General features: G+C 45.3%; 1 protein-coding gene across 2 annotated transcripts in view; it reads right to left on the minus strand.

The window, feature by feature from the left end:
- The window catches only part of LOC106561697 (cGMP-inhibited 3',5'-cyclic phosphodiesterase A), a 222,721-nt gene that overhangs the window by 22,023 nt on the left and 181,642 nt on the right, over positions 1-19,056 (minus strand). For both annotated transcript variants that reach the window (XM_014125905.2, XM_045688503.1), the window contains exons 6-11: positions 5,275-5,348; positions 4,448-4,590; positions 3,859-3,996; positions 2,009-2,120; positions 1,462-1,575; positions 157-356 (exon numbers count right to left, since the gene is read on the minus strand). In XM_014125905.2, the coding sequence (XP_013981380.2) occupies positions 157-356; positions 1,462-1,575; positions 2,009-2,120; positions 3,859-3,996; positions 4,448-4,590; positions 5,275-5,348 (781 nt within the window). The remainder of the gene's footprint in view (positions 1-156; positions 357-1,461; positions 1,576-2,008; positions 2,121-3,858; positions 3,997-4,447; positions 4,591-5,274; positions 5,349-19,056) is intronic.

The following is a 19,056-nucleotide window of genomic DNA, read 5'->3' on the forward strand; positions in this document are numbered from 1 at the left end:
ACACATAACAACAGCAATCCAAGTAATTTTCAGTGTTGTACCACTATTTTCCTTATCCCTAAATTAAAAACTCTGCTCTCCCTGCAGACAACATATGACTCTGAAGATTTTTTTGTTCACTTGAGCCGGAAGTGCTTTGACAGAGAAGTGGTGTACCTGTGGTGCGCTTGTGGCCACCAGGAAGGCGTTAGTCCTCCCAGGGTGGTCATAGTCATGCATGGCTGCTGCTACGTAGAGAGCCATGAGCTCCAGGGCTGGGATGAGCCCCGACAGGCAACCATACCCATCCTCCGACACGCTGTAGGTCTTCGACACCAGGTAGCCCATGTGACTGTGGGTGATGCCACTGTCAGAGTCTGGGAGAGCCGAGGAGAAAGAGGTAGAGGTAGAGGTGGAGGTAGAGGTGGAGGTAGAGGTGGAGGTAGAGGTGGAGGTAGAGGTGGAGGTAGAGGTGGAGGTAGAGGTGGAGGTGGAGGTAGAGGTGGAGGTAGAGGTAGAGGTGGAGGTAGAGGTAGAGGTGGAGGTAGAGGAGTGTAAGTAGCAGTCTACTACCATGTCTGATTCACACCATAGTTCCAACCTGAACCACTGTACCGGCTCAGGTAGTTTCTGTTTACATGGTCCTTTCCAGCACTATGGTGGGTGAAATGTGCTAAACCGTGGTTTGGCTCAGTAGTGTGAAAAGTGTACCAGCAAGCACCCCAAAAGGCCCCAAACTCTCAACTTCTAAATCCACTTCTGCTCGGATCAAAGAGTTTGGAGCACTAAGGCATATAAATTAGGTTATGAAAATCTGGGGTTGGGAGAACTTTAATCTGGTTGCAATTTCATGCCCGCTAAACTTCAAATAGTATTTGATACTCAGAGACGACATCCCAAATGGAACCATATTCCCTTTATAGTGCACTAGTTTTGACTAAAAGTAGTGCACTATATAGGGATTAGGATTCCATTTTGGGATGCAGACAGTCTGATAAGAACAGATGAGAGCGTTGATGTAACTGTAACAAACATCCCAATGTGTTGATCTTAATGAGACGACTTACAGAAGAGTAACTAGAGATGGTAGGTGTAGGCTAAATTAAATAAACGCCAAAAGTTAATCTGATTGTTACAAATTCTATTAAGAGTCTTGACATAGCAATGTATTATTAAATATACTTGACTCTTTAAGTCTCTTTGGTTTGTACAAAATCTAAATCTTACTCAAGTTGACAACCGTAACTAACATAATGATGTTATATTCAAAACAAAACAAAAAAACAGTTGGTTGTCTTCAAATACAGTCCCAAATACAGTCAAAATTCAAGTTGTCAATAAATAACGTGTTTCAATCTCCTGATGCCAAATCAAGCAAGAGCCATGATGATTCAATTAGACTGGCCTGTATTCAGGTCACTTTTTTATTTCTTTATTACATTTTTATTTAACTAGAGAAGTCAGTTCAACCCTGGCACCCACCTGAGTCGCTGGCAGAGCAATGATCAGTGATGAGGCTAGGCAGACCTGGTACGGCCTGTGTGGTGAGGTACCAGACAGCATGGAGAACGTCTGTCGCGTGGATTCTGTTGTGATCTGGATTGATTGATTTAAAAAAAAATTGGTACAATTCAATACATTTACCAAGACTAGAGAGAGGGAGAGAACATGAGACATTTCAGTAGTGATAATTTCCACTGGGCCACACTGTTTCTGTTTCGACTGTAGGGTGAAAAAGAATGGAGAGATTGCACTGTAAACTTGTGTTAATGGAGAGTTGAAAGAAAAATGGTATTACATCGCCCTCTTGTGGTTTACTGATGATATGACACTTTTAACTCAACTTCAATATACTAAGCAAAACACATGTAAAACATTAAAAGGCCAGTTTCCCGGGCACAGATTAAGTCTAGTCCTGGACTAAAAATGTACTCTACTAGGCTTAATCTGTGTCTGGAAAACAGAGTCATTAAGGTAAAACAGGACCTTTTTAAGAGAGCAGAGTCATTAAGGTAAAACAGGTTCTTACATGGTATGTCTCTGTAGCCATTCTCCAGAGCATGAAAGTAGTTCATGAATTCTTGAACCGGGATCTTGAAGGTCTCAAATAGGCCTGTGTCTTCAAAAAGCCTGTGAGAAACCTGAAACAGACACAGAGTCACAGAACCAATCCCATTCTCACCCGTCAGACAGACTCTTTGATTGTAAATCCATAGACCATTCAGAGTGACAGACAGCCTCATTCTCATTGACGTCTCAACACTTGCTTTAATTGTACAGATATTCTTAATTTCTTCTGTGACAGTACCCAACCTGACACACATCACAGGCTGGGAGTAACACAGGGACTGCAGGGACTAACGCCCCTGAAACCCTTAGGGGTAAAGAGCCTTGCTCAAAGGCACAACGACAGTAGTATGTAGAGATATTGAAGTTGGTAACTCTCCGGCTGCCAGATCATTCCCTGTAGATTTCCCTGTCCACTTCTCTAACCTCGAGGCTACCGCTTCTGTCTCAAACAACCAATTAGATTCTCACCAGACAAACACACTTTGATTGACACAGTGACTGCCCAATGATAGATGGTTGACCATCAGCCTGTCTAATTGGTTGTTTCTCTCACCTGGCTGAGAATGCTTCCATGGCTGAGGATTGACTATTTTAACCTGTCCTGACCTGGTTACAGCTCCCCTGACTAGGCTGTACAGTACCTGTCCTGACCTGGTTACAGCTCCCCTGACTAGGCTGTACAGTACCTGTCTCAGCTGGTTACAGCTCCCCTGACTAGGCTGTACAGTACCTGTCTCAGCTGGTTACAGCTCCCCTGACTAGGCTGTACAGTACCTGTCCTCACCTGGTTACAGCTCCCCTGACTAGGCTGTACAGTACCTGTCTCAGCTGGTTACAGCTCCCCTGACTAGGCTGTACAGTACCTGTCTCACCTGGTTACAGCTCCCCTGACTAGGCTGTACAGTACCTGTCTCAGCTGGTTACAGCTCCCCTGACTAGGCTGTACAGTACCTGTCTCAGCTGGTTACAGCTCCCCTGACTAGGCTGTACAGTACCTGTCTCAGCTGGTTATAGCTCCCCTGACTAGGCTGTACACTACCTGTCCTGACCTGGTTACAGCTCCCCTGACTAGGCTGTACAGTACCTGTCCTCACCTGGTCACAGCTCCCCTGACTAGGCTGTACAGTACCTGTCCTGACCTGGTTACAGCTCCCCTGACTAGGCTGTACAGTACCTGTCTCAGCTGGTTACAGCTCCCCTGACTAGGCTGTACAGTACCTATCCTCACCTGGTCACAGCTCCCCTGACTAGGCTGTACAGTACCTGTCCTCACCTGGTTACAGCTCCCCTGACTAGGCTGTACAGTACCTGTCCTCACCTGGTTACAGCTCCCCTGACTAGGCTGTACAGTACCTGTCCTCACCTGGTCACAGCTCCCCTGACTAGGCTGTACAGTACCTGTCCTCACCTGGTTACAGCTCCCCTGACTAGGCTGTACAGTACCTGTCTCAGCTGGTTACAGCTCCCCTGACTAGGCTGTACAGTACCTGTCCTCACCTGGTTACAGCTCCCCTGACTAGGCTGTACAGTACCTGTCCTCACCTGGTTACAGCTCCCCTGACTAGGCTGTACAGTACCTGTCTCACCTGGTTACAGCTCCCCTGACTAGGCTGTACAGTACCTGTCTCAGCTGGTTACAGCTCCCCTGACTAGGCTGTACAGTACCTGTCCTCACCTGGTCACAGCTCCCCTGACTAGGCTGTACAGTACCTGTCCTCACCTGGTTACAGCTCCCCTGACTAGGCTGTACAGTACCTGTCCTCACCTGGTTACAGCTCACCTGACTGGCTGTACAGTAGCTGGTCTCACCTGGCTGAGGATGCGGCCACATTTGCCCTGGGTCTTCTCCATCAAGCTGAAGATGGGGAAGTTCCAGTGGTTTAGCTGGCTCATTAGGGGCTCCAAGTCCTCCATGACTAATGGCTCTGGGGCCAGCTGGGGCTTTTCCTACAGAGGCCACAGACATGTTATAAGCCTTTATAATGTCTTTATGAACCTTTATATTGTGTTATTAAATGTCTTAGAAAATGTTCTCTCTCTCGACTGTAGGTCATAAAACATGTCATAAGGGGGTCAGACATAGATGGCTGGTTGTGCCTATCTGTGCACTGAATGTTATGTTGGTGGAAATGAACTTTTGGCTTCTGAGGTGATTGTGCCTCTGCCTGATGAATAAGCCAATAATAACCCTCAAATCCAAATCTAGACAGCCAGTTCCACTGTATTTGATCATTATTCCCCTATAATCATGGACTGATTTACACCTGGGACACAAGGTTGTTGCAATTAATTATCCGGACCTCTTAGGGTAAGGGTTGAATACCTCTGGTCTAAAAGATGTAGACCTAGAAGTGTGAAAATGAAAACTAGAGCTACCTCTATGGTTGCTGTTTCTCACCTCTGCAGGTAGCATGATGAGGTTTTGGGGGGTGTTTTTGCCCCCTTCTTCGCCCCCCTCCTCTGTCGGCGCTACGTCGCTGCTGTCGCTGTGGTTGGCCTCGTGGGTACTGTCGTAGTCTGACGATGCCACCACCTGATCCTCTGATTGGGGTACAGAGAAAGCGTTACCATGGAGATGGGACAACACCTTCAAAACATTCAACACTGCTGCAAAACAAATCACACCTCTCTGTTGTGAGACAGGATCAGCCTGGTATCAGATCTGCTTGTGTTGTCTTCCCAACTAACTCCTATGGTCATTGTCTCACCATGGAGACGGGATTCCCACAAAGCATTCAGCACTGTTGCAAAGATTCCAATATTGCTTCGAAGCATTCAACACTGCTACAAAGCCTTCAACCCTGCTGCAAAGCCTTCATCACTGCTGCAAAGTCTTCATCACTGCTGCAAAGCCTTCATCACTGCTGCAAAGCATTCAGCACTGCTGCAAAGCATTCAGCATTGCTACAAGGCACACACAAGTAATATCCACTCTGGGACAGGAGTATCCATTTCATACAATCATTGTCCTCTCTAGCACAGTTCCTGTGATGGACACATAACCAGGCCAGCGCAGTACAATACAGCTTGGCTCAATGATGTGGAAGGAAAAGTAGCACTGGAAGAGATGACAAGCTAAACGGTAGAAGAAGGTAGGCAAAACCAGTGGACAGAAGAGGCCATGAGTACAATACAGCTTGGCTCAATAGTTTGAAAACGGTAGTGGTGTGGAAGGGAAAGGTAGCACTGGCAGAGATGAGAAGCTTAGTTAAAGGACGGTTGTACCTGTCCGGTGTATCCTGTCCCCTTTGTCCATGGATCCCTCCTCATGGCTCAGCTTTATGTACGGTCTCCCACAGCTGTGGTAAAGGAAAGTTAGAGGTCAGACAGAAGTGAATAACTTTTCATCAAGTACATCTATCAATGAAAGGTGCTAGCTCTTAGATATTATATGCCTTATTAAAACACTGGCCTGAGAAACATTTTGATGTGACTGTACAGTATGTCTATGACATACAGTGCTTTATATATTCAGTATTCAGACCCCTTGACTTTTTCCACATTTTGTTACATTACAGCCTGATTCCAAAATGGATTAAATAAAAATAAAAATCCTCATCAATCTACACACAATACCCCATAATGGCAAAGTGAAAACAGGTTTTTAGTAATTTTAGCAAATTTATTTAAAAATAAAAAACAGAAATTCCTTATTTACATAAGTATTCAGAACCTTTGCTATGAGACTCGAAATTGAGCTCAAGTGCATCCTGTTTCCATTGATCGTCCTTGAGATGTTTTTATAACTTGATTGGAGTCCAACTGTGGTAAATTCAATTGATTGGACATGATTTGGAAAGGCACACACCTGTTTACATAAGGTCCCACAGTTGACAGTGCATATCAGAGCAAAAACCAAGCCATGAGGTTGAAGGAATTGTCCGTAGAGCTCCGAGACAGGATTGTGTCGAGGTACAGATCTGGGGAAGGGTACCCAAACATTTCTGCAACATTGAAGGTCCCCAAGAACACAGTGGCCTCCATCATTCTTACATGGAAGAAGTTTGGAACCACGTAGACTCTTCCTAGAGTTGCTCACCCGGCCAAACTGAGCAATTGGGGGAGAAGGGCCTTGGTCAGGGAAAACCAGACAGAAACCACTCCTCAGTAAAAGGCACCTAAAGACTCTCAGACCATGAGAAATAAGATTATCTGGTCTGAGGAAAACAAAATTAAACTATTGTGCCTGAATGCCAAGCATCACATCTGGAGGAAACCTGGCACCATCCCTACGGTGAAGCATGGTGGGGGCAGCATCATGCTGTGGGGATGTTCTTCAGTGGCAGGGAATGGGAAACTAGTCAGGTTCTAGGTAAAGATGAACAGAGCAAAGTACAGAGAGATCCTTGATGAAAACCTACTTCAGAGCGCTCAGGAGCTCAGAATTAGGTGAAGGTTCATCTTCCAACAGGACAACGACCCTAAGCACACAGACAAGACAACGCAGGAGTGGCTTCGGGACAAGTCTCTGAATGTCCTTGAGTGGCCCAGCCAGAGTCCTGACTTGAACCTGATCAAACATCTCTGGAGAGACCTGAAAGTAGCTGTGCAGCGACGCTCCCTATCCAACATGACAGAGCTTCAGAGGATCTGCAGAGAAAAATGGTGGAAACCCAAATACAGGTGTGCCGAGTTTTAGAGTCATCAATTCCAAATAACAATGTGACATCACTTGATCAACACTATTCTACGGCCCAGATTTTATTGTGTTCCAAGGAGCCAGTTAGAAGACATGAGGAGGAACATTTGAGTCAAAGGAACATGGCTTACCAATAGTTTCATCATGCACATCATGAAATCAGGTTAATCTTTCTCAGCTCTCTCTCTCGCTCTCTCTCTCTCTCTCTCTCTCTCTCTCTCTCATTCTCTCTCTCGTACTGCCAGTACATTGCTTGGCAGACTGTTCCGTCCAACATTCTCTGTAATCTCTAAGCAAACTCATACCACAAAACAAACAGAATATACTGAAATTAAACATCACTTCGGTGAGGGAGCAAATATGAATAACCCCCCCTCCCCCCCACGCCCTCCACACACACACACACACTAAAAAACAAGTGTTGAAAAAACGTGTTTGCTGTCTGTGGCTCCAGCTGAAAGTTGTGTCACGACTTCCTCCGAAGTCGGTTCCTCTCCTTGTTCGGGCGGCGTTCGGCAGTCGACGTCACCGGTCTTCTAGCCATCGCCGCTCCACCTTTCATTTTCCATTTGTTTTGTCTTGGTTTTCCTGCACACCTAGTTCACATTCCCTCATCTGACTAAATGTATATTACCCTCTGTTCCTCCTATGTCTGTGTGTGGAATTGTTTGTTTGTGTGTGGTTCGCATCAGGCTGGTTTGCTGGTTTGCACCCGTGTGTTTTGTTTATTGTACCGTTTGTGTACTTTGGGCATTATCGCTGTTTGCCTTGGGCATGAACAAAGTGTGCCTGTTATCACCCATCTCTGCTCTCCTGCACCTGACTTACCTTCAACCAGTTGCGCACATCGTGACAAGTTGGGCAGACCATCTCTAGGTTTCTTCCTAGGTTCTGGCCTTTCTAGGGAGTTTTTCCTAGCCACCGTGCTTCTACACCTGCATTGCTTTCTGTTTGGGGTTTTAGGCTGGGTTTCTGTATAGCACTTTGAGATATCAGCTGATGTAAGAAGGGCTATATAAATACATTTGATTTGATTTGGATTACTGGTTTCCTACTGGGCTGTCCACACATTAAAAAGAGCATGGTTTCCTACTGGGCTGTCCACACATTAAAAAGAGCATGGTTTCCTACCGGGCTGTCCACACATTAAAAAGAGCATGGTTTCCTACTGGGCTGTCTACACATTAAAAAGAGCATGGTTTCCTACTGGGCTGTCCACACATTAAAAAGAGCATGGTTTCCTACTGGGCTGTCTAAACATTAAAAAGAGCATGGTTTCCTACTGGGCTGTCCACACATTAAAAAGAGCATGGTTTCCTACTGGGCTGTCTACACATTAAAAAGAGCATGGTTTCCTACTGGGCTGTCTACACATTAAAAATAGCATGGCTGTCCACACATTAAAAAGAGCATGGTTTCCTACTGGGCTGTCCACACATTAAAAAGAGCATGGTTTCCTACTGGGCTGTCTACACATTAAAAAGAGCATGGTTTCCTACTGGGCTGTCCACACATTAAAAAGAGCATGTTTTCCTACTGGGCTGTCCACACATTAAAAAGAGCATGGTTTCCTACTGGGCTGTCTACACATTAAAAATAGCATTCACAGAAGCTGGAGGAACATTTTTAATTAATGAACTTTATAAATGAACCCATTAACACGAACGCACAGAGAAATCTGAACACAAACAACAACAAAATAAATCAGAACCACTGAAGCACTGAACCACTGAAGCATGAACTGAAGCATGAAGCTGAAGCACTGAAGCATGAACTGACTTTAACTGGACTAATAAGGAATGGCTGAAACATGGAAATGCATACACACACACACACACACACACACACACACACACACACACACACACACACACACACACACACACACACACACACACACACACACACACACACACACAGTTTTCCTAATACAGGGATCTCTTTTTGTTTCTAGATTTATGATGAGACTTGACTTTATGATGAGATTGAGTTGACAGCAACATCCAATTAATTGGATAATGGTGTCTTAAATTGGTGTGGGTCTATTCACTGTCTGCGCAGAAAACTGAACTCTCCAGTTCCTCAACTTTCATTAACAGCAACAAAATCAATTTAAAGCCTTTTTAGCCCCCCAACCGCCTGTCCCCCCAACCGCCTGTCCCCCCCCAACCGCCTGTCCCCCCCAACCAGCTGTCCCCCCAACCGCCTGTCCCCCCCAACCGCCTGTCCCCCCAACCGCCTGTCCCCCCCAACCGCCTGTCCCCCCAACCGCCTGTCCCCCCCAACCGCCTGTCCCCCCAACCGCCTGTCCCCCCAACCGCCCCCCAACCGCCTGCCCCCCCAACCGCCTGTCCCCCCCAACCGCCTGTCCCCCCAACCGCCTGTCCCCCAACCGCCTGTCCCCCAACCGCCTGTCCCCCCAACCGCCTGTCCCCCAAACCGCCTGTCCCCCCACCGCCTGTCCCCCACCGCCTGTCCCCAACCGCCTGTCCCCCCAACCGCCTGTCCCCCCAACCGCCTGTCCCCCCAACCGCCTGTCCCCCCAATCGCCTGTCCCCCCAACCGCCTGTCCCCCAACCGCCTGTCCCCCCTAATCGCCTGTCCCCCCAACCGCCTGTCCCCCCAACCGCCTGTCCCCCAACCGCCTGTCCCCCCTAATCGCCTGTCCCCCCCAACCGCCTGTCCCCCAACCGCCTGTCCCCCCAACCGCCTGTCCCCCAACCACCTGTCCCCCAACCGCCTGTCCCCCTAATCGCCTGTCCCCCCAACCGCCTGTCCCCCCAACCGCCTGTCCCCCCAACCGCCTGTCCCCCCAACCGCCTGTCCCCCCAACCGCCTGTCCCCCCTAATCGCCTGTCCCCCCAACCGCCTGTCCCCCCAACCACCTGTCCCCCAACCGCCTGTCCCCCAACCGCCTGTCCCCCCTAATCGCCTGTCCCCCCAACCGCCTGTCCCCCCCAACCGCCTGTCCCCCCAACCGCCTGTCCCCCAACCGCCTGTCCCCACAACCGCCTGTCCCCCCAACCGCCTGTCCCCCCAACCGCCTGTCCCCCCAACCGCCTGTCCCCCCCAACCGCCTGACCCCCCTGGAAAATAACGGACTAACTGTTTCCCCTGCCAACCATGTTATATTCCACACCTGCTAGGCATCTGCACTCGCATACATGCACACATGCACACACACACACACACACACACACACACACACACACACACACACACACACACACACACACACACACACACACACACTGGATTGACCGTGCAAACTGCAAACACAACAGCACTCTCTTTGTTGTTAGCTCAGGGTCATTATGCTAAGGGTGGGTACCTACCCCCGGGCTGAAAAGTGCACAAGAAACATTTTCTCAGAATGAGACACACTACAAGCCTTTGTGCTCTGTGTAACACCATGCTTTAAGGGGCAATCTGCACTTTAAACAATAACAAAGTCTACTCCCCGCCATTATTTCAGTAAAAAGCTGAGGGATTGGGCTAGAGAAATGTAACCAATCTCAAATTCATAGACGGAGCTATGGATGCAAGGACTGAGGATTCATTATATGAAATTATAGTTTTCAACCATGTTTTGAGGCTAAACAGTCCACAAATAGATGTAGCAACAGCAGATTGCCCCTTTAATTGCTGGCATTTCCTCTACCCCTACTCCAGGTTCTACAACATTATTAACTGCTGGCATTTCCTCTACCCCTACTCCAGGTTCTACAACATTATTAACTGCTGGCATTTCCTCTACCCCTACTCCAGGTTCTACAACATTATTAACTGCTGGCATTTCCTCTAGCCCTACTCCAGGTTCTACAACATTATTAACTGCTGGCATTTCCTCTACCCCTACTCCAGGTTCTACAACATTATTAACTGCTGGCATTTCCTCTACCCCTACTCCAGGTTCTACAACATTATTAACTGCTGGCATTTCCTCTACCCCTACTCCAGGTTCTACAACATTATTAACTGCTGGCATTTCCTCTACCCCTACTCCAGGTTCTACAACATTATTAACTGCTGGCATTTCCTCTACCCCAACTCCAGGTTCTACAACATTATTAACTGCTGGCATTTCCTCTACCCCTACTCCAGGTTCTACAACATTATTAACTGCTGGCATTTCCTCTACCCCTACTCCAGGTTCTACAACATTATTAACTGCTGACATTTCCTCTACCCCTACTCCAGGTTCTACAACATTATTAACTGCTGGCATTTCCTCTACCCCTACTCCAGGTTCTACAACATTATTAACTGCTGGCATTTCCTCTACCCCAACTCCAGGTTCTACAACATTATTAACTGCTGGCATTTCCTCTACCCCTACTCCAGGTTCTACAACATTATTAACTGCTGGCATTTCCTCTACCCCTACTCCAGGTTCTACAACATTATTAACTGCTGGCATTTCCTCTACCCCTACTCCAGGTTCTACAACATTATTAACTGCTGACATTTCCTCTACCCCTACTCCAGGTTCTACAACATTATTAACTGCTGGCATTTCCTCTACCCCTACTCCAGGTTCTACAACATTATTAACTGCTGACATTTCCTCTACCCCTACTCCAGGTTCTACAGTATTATTAACTGCTGGCATTTCCTCTACCCCTACTCCAGGTTCTACAACATTATTAACTGCTGACATTTCCTCTACCCCTACTCCAGGTTCTACAACATTATTAACTGCTGGCATTTCCTCTACCCCAACTCCAGGTTCTACAACATTATTAACTGCTGGCATTTCCTCTACCCCTACTCCAGGTTCTACAACATTATTAACTGCTGGCATTTCCTCTACCCCAACTCCAGGTTCTACAACATTATTAACTGCTGGCATTTCCTCTACCCCAACTCCAGGTTCTACAACATTATTAACTGCTGGCATTTCCTCTACCCCTACTCCAGGTTCTACAACATTATTAACTGCTGGCATTTCCTCTACCCCTACTCCAGGTTCTACAACATTATTAACTGCTGGCATTTCCTCTACCCCTACTCCAGGTTCTACAACATTATTAACTGCTGGCATTTCCTCTACCCCTACTCCAGGTTCTACAACATTATTAACTGCTGGCATTTCCTCTACCCCTACTCCAGGTTCTACAACATTATTAACTGCTGGCATTTCCTCTACCCCTACTCCAGGTTCTACAACATTATTAACTGCTGACATTTCCTCTACCCCTACTCCAGGTTCTACAACATTATTAACTGCTGGCATTTCCTCTACCCCTACTCCAGGTTCTACAACATTATTAACTGCTGGCATTTCCTCTACCCCTACTCCAGGTTCTACAACATTATTAACTGCTGGCATTTCCTCTACCCCTACTCCAGGTTCTACAACATTATTAACTGCTGGCATTTCCTCTACCCCTACTCCAGGTTCTACAACATTATTAACTGCTGGCATTTCCTCTACCCCAACTCCAGGTTCTACAACATTATTAACTGCTGGCATTTCCTCTACCCCTACTCCAGGTTCTACAACATTATTAACTGCTGGCATTTCCTCTACCCCAACTCCAGGTTCTACAACATTATTAACTGCTGGCATTTCCTCTACCCCAACTCCAGGTTCTACAACATTATTAACTGCTGGCATTTCCTCTACCCCTACTCCAGGTTCTACAACATTATTAACTGCTGGCATTTCCTCTACCCCTACTCCAGGTTCTACAACATTATTAACTGCTGGCATTTCCTCTACCCCTACTCCAGGTTCTACAACATTATTAACTGCTGGCATTTCCTCTACCCCTACTCCAGGTTCTACAACATTATTAACTGCTGGCATTTCCTCTACCCCTACTCCAGGTTCTACAACATTATTAACTGCTGACATTTCCTCTACCCCTACTCCAGGTTCTACAACATTATTAACTGCTGGCATTTCCTCTACCCCTACTCCAGGTTCTACAACATTATTAACTGCTGGCATTTCCTCTACCCCTACTCCAGGTTCTACAACATTATTAACTGCTGGCATTTCCTCTACCCCTACTCCAGGTTCTACAACATTATTAACTACTGGCATTTCCTCTACCCCTACTCCAGGTTCTACAACATTATTAACTGCTGGCATTTCCTCTACCCCAACTCCAGGTTCTACAACATTTGGGGGGAGGTATTCTAATTTAAACCATCTAAAATGCATCAGAAGGCAGCTGAGAGATGCGTTTAAGAGGTTTCTGGTGTCCTCAAAGTAACTTTCACTTGTGGTTGGATGTATGTTCAGGAAAAAAAATACTATAAAGTTTGTATTGTATTTTCTTACTCCAGTCAGTTTGTGATCTGTCTGAGAGAGAAAGCTTTGTTGGGTTGTTAGTCCGTGTGGTTAATCTCTGCTTTGTTTTCAGCCTTGGGCCTAGATTCAATACGGACCTGCGGAAGATCCACGTTATACCGAGATTGACATTTAAAGGTCATTTTCGATTAAGCCGACATATGCAGCGTTTACCGTGAATGTGGTCTTGTGAATGCGGAAATATTGCTTTAAAAAGATAAATAGCCTTAAAGGGGGAGGGGTAGGGAGGTAGAATGAATCTAGCCCTTAGTCTTTGTGTATAACTCAATGTGGTTCTAGTCAGTCAGTCAGTAGTTTGTTTGGTTCTAGCCAGTCAGTCAGTAGTTTGTTTGGTTCTAGCCAGTCAGTCAGTAGTTTGTTTGGTTCTAGCCAGTCAGTCAGTAGTTTGTTTGGTTCTAGCCAGTCAGTCAGTAGTTTGTTTGGTTCTAGCCAGTCAGTCAGTAGTTTGTTTGGTTCTAGCCAGTCAGTCAGTAGTTTGTTTGGTTCTAGCCAGTCAGTCAGTAGTTTGTTTGGTTCTAGCCAGTCAGTCAGTAGTTTGTTTGGGTCTGTTTGGTTCTAGTCAGTCAGTAGTTTGTTTGGTTCTAGCCAGTCAGTCAGTAGTTTGTTTGGGTCTGTTTGGTTCTAGTCAGTCAGTAGTTTGTTTGGTTCTAATCAGTCAGTCAGTAGTTTGTTTGGGTCTGTTTGGTTCTAGTCAGTCAGTCAGTCATTCAGTAGTTTGTTTGGGTCTGTTTGGTTCTAGTCAGTCAGTCAGTCAGTCAGTAGTTTGTTTGGTTCTAATCAGTCAGTAGTTTGTTTGGTTCTAGCCAGTCATTCAGTCAGTCAGTCAGTAGTTTGTTTGGTTCTAATCAGTCAGTAGTTTGTTTGGTTCTAGCCAGTCAGTAGTTTGTTTGGTTCTAGTCATTCAGTAGTTTGTTTGGGTTTGTTTGGTTCTAATCAGTCAGTCAGTCAGTCAGTAGTTTGTTTGGGTCTGTTTGGTTCTAGTCAGTCAGTCAGTCATTCAGTAGTTTGTTTGGTTCTAATCAGTCAGTAGTTTGTTTGGTTCTAGCCAGTCATTCAGTCAGTCATTCAGTAGTTTGTTTGGGTTTGTTTGGTTCTAGTCAGTCAGTCAGTCATTCAGTAGTTTGTTTGGTTCTAATCAGTCAGTAGTTTGTTTGGTTCTAGCCAGTCATTCAGTAGTTTGTTTGGGTTTGTTTGGTTCTAATCAGTCAGTCAGAAGTTTGTTTTGGTCTGTTTACTTCTAGTCAGTCAGTAATTTGTTTGGGTCTGTTTGGACAGAGGCACTATGACACCATAACAAGCCTACTTCACTTTAATGGTGGTAGACATCGTCTGTACACAAAGCCCTGTTGCCCTGTCACTCACACACACACACACACACACACACATTTTGTACTCCTGTCACTCACACACACACACACTCAAACACACACACACACTTTGTACACAAAGCCTTGTCGCACTGATGCCTTGTCTGCTGGACCTGCACCACACGGCACTGAGGTCTGGCCACTTGTGAGCTAAACAGGACTAGACAATCATCTGACCACACACACACACACACACACACACACACACACACACACACACACACACACACACACACACACACAATTCAATTACCAAACTGTTTTGGTTTCCCAGGACCTACAAGAGTTGGGGGTGAGATGGAGGAAAGAGGAGGACAGGAATTGGAGGTATCACTGTAAATAAAAAACTCTAGTTGTTTCATCAAATTATTATTAAGTAACTGGTTCCGAAGACTTCTTAATTTACTGAACTTTTCGATCAAAGTGTTACCTGAACTTAAAACATTTAATTGTCTCACAAAGACACGGCGACCCAAAAATCGCACATTTGGACTCATCATACCAAAGCACAGATTTCCACCAGTCTAATGTCCATTACTCATGTTTTTTGCCCCAAGCAAGTTTCTTCTTACTTTTGGTGTCCTTTAGCAGTGGTTTCTTTGCAGGAATTCGACCATAAAGGCCTGATTCACGCAGTCCAGTCTGAACAGTTGATGTTGAGATGTGTCTGTTACTTGAACTCAGTGAAGCATTTATTTGGGCTGAAATCTGAGGTGCATTTAACTCTAATGAACTTATCCTCTGCAGCAGAGGTAACTCTGTGTCTTCCTTTCCTGTGGCGGTCCTCAGGAGAGCCAATTTCATCATAGCGCTTGATGGTTTTTGCGACTTGAAAAAAAAATCTAAAAGTTCTTGAAATGTTCCCGGATTGACTGAGCTTCATGTCTGGAAGTAATGATGGATTGTCATTTCTCTTTGCTTATTTGAGCTGTTTTTGCCATAATTTGGACTTGGTATTTTACCAAATAGGGCTATCTTCTGTATACCACCTCTACCTTGTCACAACACAACTGATTGGCTCAAACACATTAAGAAGGAAAGAAATTCCACAAATTAACTTTTAACAAGGCACACTTGTGAATTGAAACGCATTCCAGGTGACTACCTCATGAAGCTGGTTGAGAGAATGCCAAGAGTGTGCAAAGCTGTCATCAAGGCAAAGGGTGGCTACTTTCAAGAATCTCAAATATAAATGTATTTTGATTTGTTGAACACTTTTTTGGTTTCTACATGATTCCATATGTAGCGGCAAGTAGCCTAGTGGTTAGAGCGTTGGGCCATTAACCGAAAGGTTGCTAGACTGAATCCCCGAGCTGACAATGTAAAAATTTGTCGTTCTGCCCCTGAACAAGGCAGTTAACCCACTGTTCCTAGGCCGTCATTGTAAATAAGAATTTGTTCTTAACTGACTTACCTAGTTAAATAAATCTGTGTTATTTCATAGTTTTGATGTCTTCACTATTATTCTACAACGTAGAAAATAGTAAAAAAAAAAGAAAAAACATTGAATGAGTAGGTGTGTCCAAACTTTTGACTGGTACTGTATGAGACAAGTTGAGCAGCAGTTTGTTGGTAGAGCATGGTGTTTGCAACGCCAGGGTTGTGGGTTCGATTCCCACGGGGAGCCAGCACAGGAAAAAAAATGTATGAAATGTATGCATTCACTACTGTAAGTCGCTCTGGATAAGAGCGTCTGCTAAATGACTAAAATGTAAATGTAAACATCATTTTATGTTGACTGACTTTTTGCCTAAAGTTTTCTCAAGTTGGAATTAAGTTTGGGCCAACTAAACATTTTAAGTCCGGTAACACTTTAACCTGAAAAGTTGTGTTAGGTAAAAAAAAACTAAAAAAATCTGTGGGACTAGTTACTTAATAACAATGATGGAGAATGGATGAGGGGAAAGGCAGGGAAAGAACAGAAGGGTCTCTATTGTCTGATGCATTCTGTGTTTCACCCTCAAATCTGTAGGATCTTAACTGTGGTATTACCATCAAGGTTTTTCCTCCTTCATTTTCCATCGCGTCAGCATTCAGTAACGTACTAACTTAAGCAGAAATAACGCCAACTTTGAAGCTTTAAAGCTATACGCTCCTTATCAGTGCAACCAATCTGGATGTGGTTCTGGATAGGGAGGCCCTCCTACTTCCATTCAGTTGAATACCTTTCTCCCACTGCACTAGACACACACACAGGCACACACACACACACACACACACACTCTGCACTGCACTGGCTGTTGTTATCTTCTCCACATCTGGAGCCAGAGTAGGTATTAGGTTGATTACTGGAAGAAGGTAGACGGAGTAAGTAGATTACTGGAAGTATGTAGATTGAGTAGCTAGGTTACTGGAAGTAGGTCGACGGAGTAGCTAGATTACTGGAAGTAGGTCGACGGAGTAGCTAGATAACTGGAAGTAGGTCGACGGAGTAGCTAGATTACTGGAAGTAGGTCGACGGAGTAGCTAGATTACTGGATGTAGGTAGACGGAGTAGCTAGATTACTGGATGTAGGTAGATGGAGTAGCTAGATTACTGGATGTAGGTAGACGGAGTAGCTAGATTACTGGATGTAGGTAGATGGAGTAGCTAGATTACTGGATGTAGGTAGACGGAGTAGCTAGATTACTGGATGTAGGTAGATGGAGAAGGTAGATTACTGGAAGTAGGTAGATAACTAGAAGTAGGTAGATTACTGGATGTAGGTAGACGGAGTAGCTAGATTACTGGATGTAGGTAGACGGAGTAGCTAGATTACTGGATGTAGGTAGACGGAGTAGCTAGATTACTGGATGTAGGTAGACGGAGTAGCTAGATTACTGGATGTAGGTAGACGGAGTAGCTAGATTACTGGATGTAGGGAGATGGAGAAGGTAGATTACTGGAAGTAGGTAGATAACTAGAAGTAGGTAGATTACTGGAAGTATGTAGACAGAGTAGGTCGATTACTGGATGTAGGTAGACGGAGTAGCTAGATTACTGGAAGTAGGTCGACGGAGTAGCTAGATTACTGGATGTAGGTAGACGGAGTAGCTAGATTACTGGATGTAGGTAGACGGAGTAGCTAGATTACTGGATGTAGGTAGATGGAGTAGCTAGATTACTGGATGTAGGTAGACGGAGTAGCTAGATTACTGGATGTAGGTAGACGGAGTAGCTAGATTACTGGATGTAGGTAGACGGAGTAGCTAGATTACTGGATGTAGGTAGACGGAGTAGCTAGATTACTGGATGTAGGTAGACGGAGTAGCTAGATTACTGGATGTAGGTAGACGGAGTAGCTAGATTACTGGATGTAGGTAGACGGAGTAGCTAGATTACTGGAAGTAGGTCGACGGAGTAGCTAGATAACTGGATGTAGGTAGACGGAGTAGCTAGATTACTGGATGTAGGTAGACGGAGTAGCTAGATTACTGGATGTAGGTAGATATCGGAGAAGGTAGATTAAAGGAAGTAAGTAGCCGTAGTAGGTAGATTACTAGAAGTAAGTAGATTACTGAAAGTAGGTAGACAGAGTAGATGGATTCCTGGAAGTAGCTAGATGGAGTAGCTAGATTACTGGAAGAAGGTAGATTACTGGAAGAAGGTAGATTACTGGAAGAAGGTAGATTACTGGATGTGGGTAGATTACTGGAAGTAGGTAGATTACTAGAAGTAGGTAGATTACTGGAAGTAGGTAGATTACTGGATGTAGGTAGATTACTAGAAGTAGGTAGACAGAGTAGATAGATTACTGGAAATAGCTAGACGGAGTAGCTAGATTACTGGAAGTAGGTAGATTACTGGAAGTAGGTAGACAGAGTAGGTAGATTACGGGAAGTAGGTAGATTACTAGAAGTAGGCAGATTACTGGAAGTAGGTAGATAATTGGATGTAGGTAGATTACTGGCTGTAGGTAGATTACTGGAAGTAGGTAGATTACTGGAAGTAGGTAGATTACTAGAAGTAGGTAGATTACTGGAAGTAGGTCGATTACTGGAAGTAGGTAGATTACTAGATGTAGGTAGACAGAGTAGGTAGATTACTGGAAGTAGGTAGGTAGATTACTGGAAGAAGGTAGATTACTGGAAGAAGGTAGATTACTGGATGTAGGTAGATTACTGGAAGTAGGTAGATTACTGGAACTAGGTAGGTAGATTACTTGAAAATGAAAATAATGGCTGCAGTGTTTATCATGGCACTGTGGTGCTGATAGTTTGGGCTCCCGACCAATGCTAATTTGTCATCTTGCTGAGAGAGAGGGAGAGCTGCCAGCCTGCTGGGGTAAACTGCAGCTGAGAGAGAGATGGGGTGCGGGAGTGTGTGCATGTCTGTGTGTGTCTGTGTGTGTGTCTCTGTGTGTGTGTGCGTGTGTGTGTGTCTGTGTGTGTATGTGTGTGTGCATGTGTGTGTGTGTCTGTGTGTGTGTGTCTGTGTGTGTGTGTCTGTGTGTGTGTGTGTATGTGTGTGTACACGTCTATGTGTGTGTGTGTGTGTGTGTGTGTGTGTGTGTGTGTGTGTGTGTGTGTGTGTGTGTGTGTGTGTGTGTGTGTTTGGGGGGGTGCTTGTAGAGTTTATTGTATGCCTCAGAACATTTAGAAAAGCAAAGCGCAGGAACTTATGAGAAATCACAGACCACATAACAATTTATCTTTCCTATCCTATCGAAGGAGGTTCATTTAATAACCTTGACTTTGGT

The sequence above is a fragment of the Salmo salar genome, chromosome ssa10, assembly GCF_905237065.1.
Source record: "Salmo salar chromosome ssa10, Ssal_v3.1, whole genome shotgun sequence".
NCBI classification, from domain to species: domain Eukaryota; kingdom Metazoa; phylum Chordata; class Actinopteri; order Salmoniformes; family Salmonidae; genus Salmo; species Salmo salar.